Source organism: Centruroides vittatus, unplaced genomic scaffold (assembly GCF_030686945.1).
Source record: "Centruroides vittatus isolate TY-2023 unplaced genomic scaffold, ASM3068694v2 contig_751, whole genome shotgun sequence".
Taxonomy (NCBI): domain Eukaryota; kingdom Metazoa; phylum Arthropoda; class Arachnida; order Scorpiones; family Buthidae; genus Centruroides; species Centruroides vittatus.
Window position 1 is genome coordinate 187,594 of NW_027122488.1, and position 14,088 is coordinate 201,681.

The 14,088-nt window shown below is 30.2% G+C and overlaps 2 protein-coding genes across 8 annotated transcripts in view; one reads left to right on the forward strand and one right to left on the reverse strand.

Annotated features, from left to right (window-relative positions):
- Positions 1 to 14,088, reverse strand: part of Rab14 (RAS oncogene family member Rab14) — a 191,256-nt gene that overhangs the window by 167,545 nt on the left and 9,623 nt on the right. The window lies entirely within an intron of this gene.
- Positions 1 to 14,088, forward strand: part of Megf8 (multiple EGF like domains 8) — a 106,104-nt gene that overhangs the window by 68,896 nt on the left and 23,120 nt on the right. For all 7 annotated transcript variants that reach the window (XM_067277621.1, XM_067277617.1, XM_067277619.1 and 4 more), the window contains 8 exons: positions 6,309 to 6,522; positions 6,590 to 6,781; positions 6,937 to 7,113; positions 7,194 to 7,361; positions 7,428 to 7,818; positions 7,908 to 8,195; positions 11,786 to 11,950; positions 12,060 to 12,234. In XM_067277621.1, the coding sequence (XP_067133722.1) occupies positions 6,309 to 6,522; positions 6,590 to 6,781; positions 6,937 to 7,113; positions 7,194 to 7,361; positions 7,428 to 7,818; positions 7,908 to 8,195; positions 11,786 to 11,950; positions 12,060 to 12,234 (1,770 nt within the window). The remainder of the gene's footprint in view (positions 1 to 6,308; positions 6,523 to 6,589; positions 6,782 to 6,936; positions 7,114 to 7,193; positions 7,362 to 7,427; positions 7,819 to 7,907; positions 8,196 to 11,785; positions 11,951 to 12,059; positions 12,235 to 14,088) is intronic.

The window sequence follows — 14,088 nt, forward strand, 5'->3', positions numbered from 1 at the left end:
TTGGTATTTGCCATTAACAATAGTACTACAGTATAAGTTAAAGAAGAGCTAATACATGGTTGAAATAAAATAGTAACTCAAACTAAGGTCTGTAAAGAAATTATACATACACTTGAAATTTGGTTATAACTTTACACAATGTTTATTTATACCAATTTAATAATTAATAAGCTCATTATTATAAATAACTACATACAAATACATCATATTCATAAGTAAAAATATTCAAATTTTTGAGTGCTTGAATTAATATAAAAATTACAACCAAATTTGCTGTAAAATAATTATTCATACAGTGTGTGTATTACATCATATAATTGAATGTAATTCATAAACAATATGCATATTGAAATGTACATCATTTACCTCTCCTCATAGTAATTGTATCATTCTGACTTAAGCCTTAGTCACATTATGCGATTTCCAGCCGCGCAGGCAACTGCAACTGCAATGGCTGTTCCCGTTAACTTGTAATCCCCCTCGAAAACCAGCGCGACTGCAACCACAACTAGAAACAAAAAGTTTGTTCTACTCGTGACGGTTGCAAACACGCATCCAATCAGCAAATGCCTTTGAGCCACGTCATATGGTGGCAACATTGAAAATAGTTCATTATCATGGCGGATTACAAGAATATGGATGACACGTTTATAGAATCCAGGTTAATGGAACTTATCCAGTCTCACAAATGCCTATGGGACTTTAATTCTTCATTTTATTGAAGAAAAGATTAAAGAGCGCAGGCATGGCGTGAGATAAGTGAAAGTTTCGGCATTGATTGTAAGTACCATTTTTAGATTTCTGGATATAAAATGTTGATTGTTTTTAGTTTGGTAATGACAATATCGTTTTAAATATAGCTAAAGAACTAAGTAAAAAATTTCACCATCTTTGAACGATGTTTCTGAGAATTAAAAAAAAGGAATGTCGAGTATATCTGATGTCTATCTTTTATATCAGATTACTTCCTGGATATGAATCTTTACTACATAAGTTACGATTCATATACCTGCAGAAAGCAATTAGAACATCACATAGACCAGTGTTTCTCAAACTTTTTGGTCTGCGACCCCCTTTGGCATTTAAAAATTTCAAAGGACCCCCGAAGAATGAGTATGTGTAGAAAAACATCCCGGAGGGAGAGGAGTTAATTTAAATTCAGGTCTGAGTTAATTTCTTTTGTTTAATTAATCTATTCCATGTTGAAATTTCTCTCCGTTGCGTGTCGCTTTGCGTTGAATTTTTGTCAATGTTAAGACTAACGAAATTTTTTTAAAAATTATTTCTTTATTTTTCACAAACAAAATAAATATATTTAAAAATATAAAAACAAAAAACGTTATATTTCGGAAGTTTATCTAGTCTCAAAACGTTTCGTTTCAGCACAATACGGTCTTCAGAAAAACAAGCATAACTTACCATTCACGATGGGAAAAAAGTCTCATTCAAATACTGGCGCGTCCTTAAGAACTCTCTCATGGTCGCGCCAGGCTGCCAGCTAAACACTCATATCAACTAAAATAATATCGGAGTATCCTAAGACATAGCCAAATATTGCAGCACAACAGCACTAGCGGAAATTCAAATTTGCCGACTAAAACGCTTTCGGTTGATCGGTTTTCGGATAATGGACGCTCTACCTAAGTCGACTTGCCTACAGATGCAACGCTGCTAGCGAACATCGTTCCAAATGACAACGCTATTCTATCATAGTTTAGGCGGAGAGTGAAACTCGGGGGATTCCCCAACAGCGCACAAATTTATGAATATTATATTTAAACTCGTATTTAAATATTTATATTGTTTTTATTATTTATATGTGCAATTTATTTAAGTAAAAATTATTTTATATATTTTTTATTTCTACTATTTCTAAACATGAATCTATAGTAAATTTATAAAATTTTTGAAAAAAAAATTGATTTGGCATCAATTTTTCAGCGACCCACCAAATATTTTTCACGACCCCCACTTTGAGAATCACTGGCATAGACTATGATATTCGAAACTTAATAATCTAATTAAATTTGAAAATCACCTATATGAATAAGAATATAATAGCTTAATAGAGGCTAACTAAGGTTATAACTATAGAGGTTATAACTATACAAGGGAGGCTAGTGGAGAAACTAAAATCTAGATGTAAGAAAAAACTGGGTTGGATCTTCAAGTTCCAGAAATTAAAGAATGAAGATAGTGGACAGACCCCGACAATCTTCTGGGATGGAATTAACCCTCCAGAATATGTTAAGACAGTACTTTGAAAAGAATTGATGTTTGTGCCGGAACCTGTAAACTAACACCAGAAACCATCATGCCAGAAATTGAAATCCTCATAAGCAGCCTAAAGGAAACCCAAAAGGAACACTTCAGATGGAAGGCATATTTCCAAATGAAACGATATAACCTAAAGAAGCACCACAAGGAAGCAGAATATTGGAAAGCTTTAAATAAGAGCAGAAAATGGCTGCAGGAAAATAACATCACTCGTCTAAAGGCTGACAAAAATAAAGCTGTAGTGTTGATGAAGAGAGATTCCTATACCACTATCTCACAGAAATATATACAGGACACAGTGTGTGAGAAGATAGGAAAAGACTTCATTGATAAGATCCAATCAAGAGTCCACAGGTTTACACATACCCATCTCGCAAGAAAGTTATGGCTAGACAAAGCAACAGTAGCCTCACCAGCAGTCCCCAGATTCTTTGCCGATGCCAAAACATATAAACAGGGGATGTGTGAGGCTCTGGACAAGTCTGAGTCCTCACTGAAGTTGCACTAAAATAATTTTATTTTTTTTGAAAGAAAGAATAAAAGTTTGAAATCGTTTTTATAATGAAAATGTGATGCAAACTTTTAAACAATAGAAGAGTGTAAGTCCATCAACCATCTATGGTTGAGGATCAAATTAAACTTCAATTTTGACCTCTCCTACAATATAAGTTGAGATCTCATTACACATAGTAATGAGTGGTCCACCACTTGGAAAGTGAGAATGAGGAAAAGCAACCAAGTGAGCGATTGAGGACGGAAATTAATAAAACACTGGAAATTCGAGGACATAACAGCTTCTCCCGAAAGTTCTAAGTGTCGGACCAGTTGTGGTGTGTGTCTTGTGCTCATCTTCGTCGCCGTCTCCTGACCTCAGATTGACATCTTCCCATCATTGGAAATTGACTGCATCATCCTGGAGTTGTCAAGACATTGAGGGAACTGTCATTCACAAACCAGGGACACTCCTTCATTTGGGACTATCTTGGAAAGGAGAGAAAGACCCAGAGGCTGCTGCCAACTTAGAATCTTGAAGATGGCAGAGATCTTGTAAGCTCCTATCGTGCTAAATAAATGGTTTCTTATAACTGTCTCAGTGCCAATGCATCCAAATACGAACCTTTCACTTGACATTTTCACCCCCATTGGCACCTTCACAGATGGAATTGAGACTTATCTTGCACAAAACCAACATGCCCACCAGAAAAATAGAGCAGAAGATCCACGTGCTCCTGGCTAAACACCTGAAGGATATCGGTATAGTTTTTAATTCAATACAAGTAATTGAAGCTATATGGAACTGCCCACCATCTGAAAAATTCTGAATCACTATTTTAGACTTTAAGGGGCTATACCCATTAGTTAAACTGGAGTCACATTAACTAGTACATGGTTAATGTACTAGTTAATGTACCTGGTACATGGGGTTGGGAAACATGTGGCATCTAAAACAGTGAATTGCCTACTATCGTGTTCAGTTGAATGTAGTTACTACTTAGCAGGAGCAACACAGAAACAACATATTCTGATGCAGTGCTTTTGTCTACATAATATATTTTTAAATAATAATATAAAACCAATCTGTAGATTCAGACGACATCATAAGCCAATCTCATAGACTGCTTCTAGCACTCTTTGTAGTCTGCACTGCTTGGCTTATAGCAAGCAGTGCAGACTACAAACAAATACTGGAACTATCTCATATGCTTTGTTACACCACATGCTTACAATTAGATGGGAGGATGTTCCTTCACAAAAGTAAATTCAAAAATAGAAGCATTCAAAATTAGAATGCATCAGAGGCTAAATCAAACTCTGATCACACTAGAAAGAATTTTTTCTAGAACTTCACCTAAAGAAGGTCCTAAGGTGAACCGAAAATGTTTGTTATGTTCCAAAAATAACTGCAAAGCATTATATGGTTAGTGCAGTATATTTATATTAACACTTTGTTTATTGGATGGATTCTATTAAAATGTTTTTTGTCTAGGTTGTAGCTGGATATTGTGAAAAGAATGAGTGGTGAAACTGTATGTGATTTCTCTTCATAGCCTTACACACTCAAAGCTATGCAGAGAAGCCTTACATTCTGTGACAGAAATGAATTACAAAATCATAGACCCTTTCATACTTTCATAGGATATGTTCTCATATACCAGGTGTACCAATTAATAATGAAGATTTTGTTTGATGGATGACATTACAGATATGTTGACATATATCTGATTTGATGTGTATGCCATTTTGTTGAATTTACAACAATCGGCATACACTTTTTATGTCAAATTTTCTGAAGGTGTTAACATCATAGATGTTTTTACACTTAAATATGTCAAATTTTGTTTTGAAAAAAGAGGAGGAAGTTTGCAAAAAGTTTTAATTCATTACTTTATTTTGAAGAAAAGTGCTGCTGAAAGTTATCGTATATTTTGGGAAGCTTATGGTAAACATTCCCCATCTCAAGATACTTGTGAATGTTGGTTTAAATGATTTAAACATGGTGATTTTGATGTGAAAGATGACGAATGTCCAGGTCAACTGAAAAAGTTTGAAGACTAACAGTTATAAGCGTTATTCGGTGAAGATGCATGTCAAACTCAAAAACAACTTGCAGAAAGATTAAATGTTGCTCAGCAAACAATTTCCAATTGTTTACAAGCAATGAAAAAGATTTTAAAGGAAGGGAAATGGGTGCCACATCAACTGAACAAAAGACAAATGGAAAACTGAAAATTCATCAGTAAAATGTTGTTTCAATGGCACAAAAGAAAGTCTTTTTTGCACTGAATTGTTACTGGCAATGAGAAGTGAATTTATTTTGAGAATCCTAAATGCACAAAATTATGGGTTGATCCAGGTCAACCATCAACATCGACTGCAAGGCCAAATCACTTTGGAAAGAAGACAATGCTTTGTGTTTGGTAGGATCAAGAAGGTATGGTATATTATGAGCTTCTGAAATCAGGTGAAACTGTTAATACTGATTATTACCAACAACAAGTAATCAATTTGAACCACATTTTAATTGTAAAATTACCAGAATGGGCTAGAAGACATAGCAAAGTAATTTTGCTTTGTAATAATGCACTATCACACACTTTGAAACCAGTTAAAGACACGTTAAAAAATCTTGCTGGGAAGAGATTAACTTACCTGCCGTACTCACCATACATTGCTCCTTCTGATTTCCACTTGTTCCAATTGATGGCACATGCACTTTCTGAACAGCACTTCAAAATATTTGAAGTGGAAAAATGGGTCTCTGAATGGTTTGCCTCAAAACAAAAAAAAGTTTTATTGGGATGGTATCCATAAATTACCTGAATGTGTAGGTAGCAATTGACATTACTTTGAATAAAGTACTTTTGATGATGTTTTTTGAAATTATTGTGTTTTCTTTGATTAAAAAATCCACATTAACCAGTACACCTAGTACACGGGGTTGGGAAATATGTGGCATCTAAAACAATGAATTGCCTACTATCATGTGCAGTTGAATGTAGTTACTACTTAGCAGAAGCAACACAAAAACAACATATTCTGATGCAGTGCTTTTGTCTACATCAAATATTCTTAAATAATAATAATAATATAATGTCATCTCAATCTGCTGCTTTTATTTTGAATTATTGATATTAGATAAATTTTAAAAGTATTGCACTTTTTTGTCTTATAAAACAAGTTTCATCAACACAAAAATATGCCAAGTACCTAAAGTCAATTGATCTATTGTGGAACTTAAAATAAGAAAAAATGAAGATTATATCATTAAAAAATTTATCATCTGTATTTTCTTCATTTTTTCTACTGCATGAAAATAGCAAAATATTATTCTTTTTATGTTATTCTTTTAGGTCTGATGATGATGATAATATTTGCTAATTTAACATATTAAAATAATATAGTTCTGAATCTGAACTTTAATAAATGTTAGGATTTCTGGACAAAAAGCCTGATATTATTGTTTATTACTTGATTTAAAATGTTTTAATTAACTGTTTTGTTTGAATAAATATTTTAAAATTTTATTTCAGGAGAATGTGAAGCATTAGTAACACAAGTTCATCCAAATGTATTGTCGTCTGAATCTACAGATTGGTTTTATAGTTCTTGTCCTGATGTAGAAGAATGCTGGCTAGGCTTGCATAAATGTCACCCAAATGCAACTTGCACTAATACCCCGGATTCTTACAAATGTACTTGCAGTCACGGATTTAAAGGAGATGGCATTTCTACTTGTATGAGAACGTAAGGTTTTCACCATTATTACAATAAAATTTTTATTACTTTTACTTTAATAAACAACAAATTATAGATGTTCATCAGAATGCATTAATGGATATTGTTCCGAAGCTCCGGATTATGTTTGTATATGCAAATTAGGTTGGACAGGTCACGACTGTAGTATTAATTGTGGTTGTAACAATCATAGTAATTGCACAAAAGGTGTGGCTTTATGTGATGATTGCCAAGATTGGACTGAAGGTCAATTCTGTGAAAGGTGCAAGTAAGTAGGAAAGTGTATAAATTAAATTTTAATTTAAAAAAATTATAATTTTTTAAATAAAATGTAATGTGTAGTAAGGTATATGCACATTTATTAAAATAAAAGTTGTTACCGTACTCATTTAGTGAAATTATAATTTTATATTTATATTTCAGGACAGGAAGTTTTGGTAATGCAACAACTGCTGTTGGATGTAAGAAATGTAATTGTAATGATCATGCAGACGAATCAGCTGGATATTGTGATCGTATTACTGGTCAGTGCTATTGTAAGGATAATACAGAAGGTTTCAATTGTGAGCGGTGTAAACCAGGATATTATGGAGACACAAGGTGAATTTTTATATGTATTTTTCAAGATGTGTTGTAATGAGCTTTGAAAAACATAATGATTAAATTGATGCACTTTTTAGGGATGGAGGTCATTGTTATTTAGAATGTCAGCCTCGTGCTGTCATTACAGATATTCAGAAAGGATTATTAGGAAGTCAAGTGGGAGTTACCCATCCATCACATTGTCTTTGGATATTGACTGTTCATCCAGAATTAGATAAAAATTCTTTTGGAAAACATGCAGAAATGTTGGTATTTTTATTAAAATTGAATTATTTATCCTTTTGTTTATAATTAACTTTTTACATTTACAGAAATGCTGACATACAATTAACAATTCATGCTGATATGAAGATTAAATGTCCTCAAAATCATCTATACATATATGATGGTCTTCCTGAATTTATTTCAGCTCGTTATCATGGAAAACTTTTGGGATCATATTGTAGTCTTAATTTGTCTAAACCAATAGTAACAGTTGCTACATCGGGCCATATGACTATATATTACAAGCGAACTAATCCAGCTCATGGTTTTAATGCAACATATCAAAGATTGGAATGTGGACATTCTTGTAAACTTTTAAACAAAACTTGCCATGGAGAGAGATGTCGATGTAAAAATGGGTTTAGTGGAGTGACCTGTAATAAAGAAATATGTAAGAATAAATGCTCATCACAATTTGGGTATGGTGTCTGTCAGCAGGTGAGTTAAAGTAATTTTAAATTTAAAATGCATAAGAAAACTTTTTATAATTTTTGCTGTTAATATTAATTTTGAATGGCTTTTTTTAGTTATATGGAACGTGTCTGTGTAAAGATGGTTATGGTGGTTCCGATTGCTCCGTTCGTCTTGAACACTATCATATACTTTGGTCTACTTTATTTGATTCGGATAAGATACGACCTTCTGAATATAGATTGTCCAAAGAATTGCCACGAATGGGCCATACGCTGTTGGCTAGCAAAAAATCTGAATATTCATTATCTGATTTAGTTTGGGTTTTTGGAGGATATTCATCCATTTATGGGAATTTGAATGATTTATATGTGTATGATACTCAAACAAATATATGGATAAAGGTATTTATAAAATTTTTGAACATATTATGTATTTGCATTTTTTAAAAAGAAATTTTATTAGGCTGCAATTTTCAAACTGCAGACTTATAAATTTCTACTGTCATCCATCTATCCACTTGTCTGTCCTTCATTAATCTCAAGAACAGAGTTAGATAGATAAAAATTGAGACCACAAAAGGAAAGCTTAGGAGTCAGAGGCCCTGATTAATTATACATGAACTTCTAGTCTGGACTGGAAGTCACATGATTTCAATTCAGAATTTTTACCTTACTATATACAGTAGAATCTTGTTTTAACAGATTTTTTCCAGATCCTGCGAAGTCAATGAAATTTTACTGTATTAGTGTATCTGTGACTCAGGAAAAACTGATTTTTTTCTAGCCCCATCTACTGTAAACATTGCATTTTTTTTAATGTTTAAAGTATTTAGATGTTTTTGGGTATTAAATTAAAAAAAATACATTGGATGCAGATTGCCTGTAGCACATTGATTACTGCCAGAAAGCTACTTCTGGTGTTGTACTCAATGGACAGAAAAACATCATCAAAACAAACCAAGATGGACAAGTTTTTTTAACAAATTATGAAGTCAAGTGAAGTGCTAATTAGGATATGGACTGTACTTTTTCTGTTTTTATGCTATACAGTTCCATCAGCTTTGTTGTACACATGTATTACATAATGATCTTGTAACATACAGTACATGTTTCTGTGGATTGAGATGGCAAGAAACTGAGTAATTTCAAGCACAAGTATTTCTTATATGGATATAATGGATTCTTGGAACAGTGGATGACTTTCGGCAGCCTGAGAAATTTGTTAAAAATAAATTTACTGTAGAACAATAAATTTGATATAGACTTGAACTTTATGATAATTTAAATTATAATATGATCAAAGTTGCAGCTAAAGCATTGTGACAATGTCACAATAAGTAAATTTGACTTTTATTTTTTTAGTGTAATAAAGTTTATTCAAATAATTAGGTCAAATTTCTATATAAATATTATATTTAATAATTATAGAATTTATGAAAATGTATTATATAAAAGCTATATATAATGAAGAAAATTCTTTGATAAGTTTAAATCTTGAATAAAAATTCATATAAATGTCTTCTATCTACTGGAAATACAGTCAAACCTTAGTTTTCAAATGTAATTCATTCCTAAAAGTTGTTAAAAAATACTGATTTGTTCTAAAATAGAAACAAATTTTCTCATAAGAAATGATATAAAATGGATTAATCTGTTCCTGACCCCCAAAACAAAGCTTTTATTTTTTTTTTAACCTTTTTAGCTATATTTCATTCATAAAAATGTCTACAAATGCAATGTAATATTATATTATTTATATCTATTCTATGTAATATATTAAAAACAAAATGTTCCATTACCGCCAACTGAACCAAAACTAAGACTTTACAAAGTGCTATAAAAAGAGACTCAACTCTGCCTGCATGAAATATACCAAATCAATCAAGACAGGACAATGTGTACTTTATCCACACTTTATGAAATATTATTTTTCAATTGATTTGATTTCAATTTTAATTTAAATTAATTAATTTTTGATTTTGTTTTTTGGTTTAGTTTCAGTTTCAGTGTAAAGGCCAGAGTTTTAATTTTTATTTTTAGTTTTAATTAACTGGTTACCTAGTATTAATAAATATTAAATATGAATATTATATTAATAAATTTTTGTTATTTAATTTAACTTAAGCATATTTAAATGAAAATGTTTGGATGCAATTTATATTATGTGAATATCAATTAAAATGGTTTTAATTAATTTGATTTAGATTCGACTGGTGCATACCAAAAAACAAATAGTACTTTTCTCTCTTGCGCATTGAAATTTAATTTAAATAGCAATTTGCTTTCTATAGACACAATGTAGTGACACTTTTCAAACACTGGGCAGATTATTCATCTTTTATTTAGTTGGGACACTAATTACAAGATGTGTTTTGGGCTCCAGCCTCTGTTCAGCCAGCTTAAAAGGTTGATATGCAGCAATTATATATATACAGACAGCATACATAGTGGATCTTATCTCGTTTCGTAGGTTGGACAAAGAACGAACAGACTGACAGATTTGACAAGTTTTTTTTAACATTCGTCTAAATAAATCAAGTTTACAGAAAGGTATAATAACATCTGTTATACCTGGAATTTGTATCTTGTCATATTACTTAAGTTTACACAATGGATGTTACAACTGTTACAGATAGGTCTCACGTACTACCAGCACAACCACGTAATCTGGTTTACAAATTTGCATATATACCGATAAACGATTTTTAAAAATTTTTTTCAGTAATCTATAAAAAGTTGTGTATAAACTGCGACTACAAAACATAAAACTTATTAATATATTAATATTAGTTAATAGTACATTCCTATTTTTACAATCATTATGAAATGTACTGTACATGATCTTTGAACGTGGATGATTAATATTACAATGGTGTTTAATATTTGCTAACATATCTACAACATTTGTATCCAATTTTCACTGGTTTTAACACTTAAAGTTTTATTTATGCAATTTTTATTTTTATTCTTAATAATTTTTATGCTCTCTTTAAATTTTCTGTTGTATGTCCTTTTTTCTTTATGTAAGATCTCTATATTAGATTTATCAATGTTGCAGTTATTTAGTACACAATGATCATGGAACACAGAATTTAGTCGATGGTACTTTAAATCAGATATGTGTTCTGATTTAAAGTACCATGTACCCAAAGTAATATGTATTAGGTATGGCAAGGATGCAAGAAAATTGATTTGGAGATGTCCAGATGAGAAATTTATGAAGACTGCCTGAATACAAATACTATGTTTCCAATAAGTTTAATGATTTGGAGGATAGTTGATATTTATTGATTGGTGGAAAGGTTGTATGTAGCATCTTGCATGGAATGTGATGTGTCTGTTGAATTGATATATATAATTTTTCCACAGGTTCAGGATTGCGTTATTCTCTTTATAGTTTATGGCTTTTTTCTTGTGGCTGCCTTGTAGATTTGACATTTCTAATTAGATTAAATATGGATTGGCTCCTTTTTGAGGGCCACACTGATGTTGTAATTGTGAGCTATTTTTCTGTATATAGGAGCTAATGTTACATTATATGTTACTTCATAACTTGACATTTAAACTCTCGCTGCCTAAATTGACATTCATTTTTCTTTTTTGTTATTTCCACCCACATTGTTTTTTGATGAATTAATAATTAATCAATGTTTATGTTTTGTCATAAATTATTTGTTTCATTTGAAGTATTTTGTCCAATTTTTTTGCTATTTAGAATTCAATTAAAATGAGATTTTTTTTAGAGCTAAAAAGATAAATAATATACCATGTCTATATTTTAAATTTATAACCTACTTATATATTTCACTACATTCACATTCCTAATGCAAATTTGGTGTTTTCACAATCAATCATATTCTTCACTATATGATGACTGCATTAAAATACAGTATCAGCTGCAACATGTATCTCTTAATAGCAGGCAAATTTCAATGTATATGTTAAATCAGTTAAATTGCGTGTTGTTTAATTTTAATACAATTTTTTTTAAGGTGACAAAAAGTCCAAAAAGTGAAGGATCTCCTCCTGAACGTCGTTTTCATTGTGCCAGTCTCGTAGACAGAAATATTTATGTTTTTGGTGGTATCGGCAAAGAAGAAGTACTCGGAGATTTTTGGAAATTTTCAACTTTAGAAAAAATGTGGACAAAATTAAATGTAAGTTATAATCACATATTTAGAATTTATATGATTATTTTATTCTATAAAGTTTTTTTTTCAATTAAATGTACAAAGCTTAATAAATAAAACATTAAAAATTCATTAGGTACCAAAAGAGCTTCCTGCTTTAGCAGGCTCGACATTAACGGTAGTGGATGATGAAAATCTTGTTCTCATTGGTGGATTTTCACCTAACTATGGTTTTTTTGAAAAAACAATCAAATATAATATCAAAATAAAAAAGTGGCTGATTATTGACTCTGTTGGTGCCATACCCGTAGGTAGGTTTGACAATTTCATACTTCTGTAATAACAGTTTTGACTTTCTCATATTTATAATTTCCTTGTATTTCTTAAATTGTTTGAACCCTGTAACCCTGTAATAAAGGTTTCAAGTTTTACAACCCAGTTTTATAATGTAATGATTCCCAGTTTTATAATGTAATGACTCTCAAAGCACATCTTGGAATTTTGTTTAACACATGTAACAGAAAGAAATAAAGTAAAAGTATAATGAATTAATAACAAATACTAATATTCCTTTATAATCACAATTTCATTGAAAGATAATTAGAATAGCAATTAAAATTTTGTTGTTGTTTAAGGTTTTAGAAATAAAAATAATTTATTTTTAATAGAGAGACAATAACAAAACCCTTATTTAGTTTTTATTTGGTTATTACTTAGACTGCTGGAATTAATTTTAAGTTAAACGGAAATAAATTTATAGATAACTGAGGTAGTCAGAAGTTTCAATCTATGAAAATTAACAATTAATTTGTTCTTATGCTTTTTGTTTGTGTATATGTTCATATAATTTGACTATTATAACCATTAGATATGGAATAATGATTAATTGTTAATAATTATATTAACAATTAATAATAATAATAATAATAAGTGTAACAATAACAATTAATTATTTCAAAATGAATTAATAAAAATGGTAATAATTAATATTTTAATACTTGCAAGTGTAATATTAATGCATTACAAAATTAAATGCGTAGAAGTATCACAAAAGTGTCTTCTTTTAAATCTTAACATTCTTTTCAAGGTTCGGGAAAAAACTGTCCTTAAGGCAGAGTTGACCTTCCTTTACATGCTACTTTCCCCACCTCAATATGTAAAAATGGTTGGAAATATTTCCTGCTTTTCAGCACAATCACAAAATAAATTTACAATTATGCATTAATTGTGAGGACAGTTTGTTCCCAAAGTCTGAAAAGGACATTAAGATTTAAAAGAAGACAGTTTTGTGATACTTCTAATCATTTAATTTTGTAATGTATTAATTTCATCCTGGCATGTTTTAATTAATATTTAATTGTAATATTAATGGTTATAGTTTTATGTTTAGAATGTGGCTTCTTATAGAGGTTAGATGATAAAACTGAGTAACGTATTTATTCAGTGTTTATGATTTGAGAATTCCATTTCTGTTCTGACCTGCTCTGCTTTCTATGTTAATATAAATTTTTAAAATATAATTTTTAATTTATTATTTTAAGAAGATACAAAATTGTATGTATTAAAATTTCACAAAATTTTTGTGAAATATTAAAATATTAATTTCATCATTACAAAACTTTGTGTTTCTGTATTTAAATGAAACAATAATACAATGAACAATTGGATATAAATTCAGTGCAAACTAGAGTTATTTTTTAAAGAACTCCTTGGAGCTTTACATTGTTCAGTTATCTGATAAAATTGATATTTAGTTTTAAAAACTATTATCAGGTTCCTTAGTTTCTTGATCTATAATTTTTTTTTTCTGTTATCTGGATATTTTCAAATTTTATAATGAAAAAATGTTAGTACTTGATTGCTTGCTGTTCTCTTAATTAGATGTATGTTCTCTGGAATTAGTACAAAGTTTCTGTTGAGAACAAATCAATATAGGAACAGTTTTTTTTTAATGGAAAAAGTAGGTTTATTTTGTATAATTCAGAAAGGATATGCATTTTTGGCTTTATGCCCTTCTTCAGTCCTTACTTCATTAAATATATTGACAAAAAACTATGTAATAAATTACAGAATGTATTAAATTATATTTAACGTATGCATGCAGAAATTTTTTTAAAATTTATAATAACTAATTATTAAAACTGTGAGTAAAATAAGTAAAACTG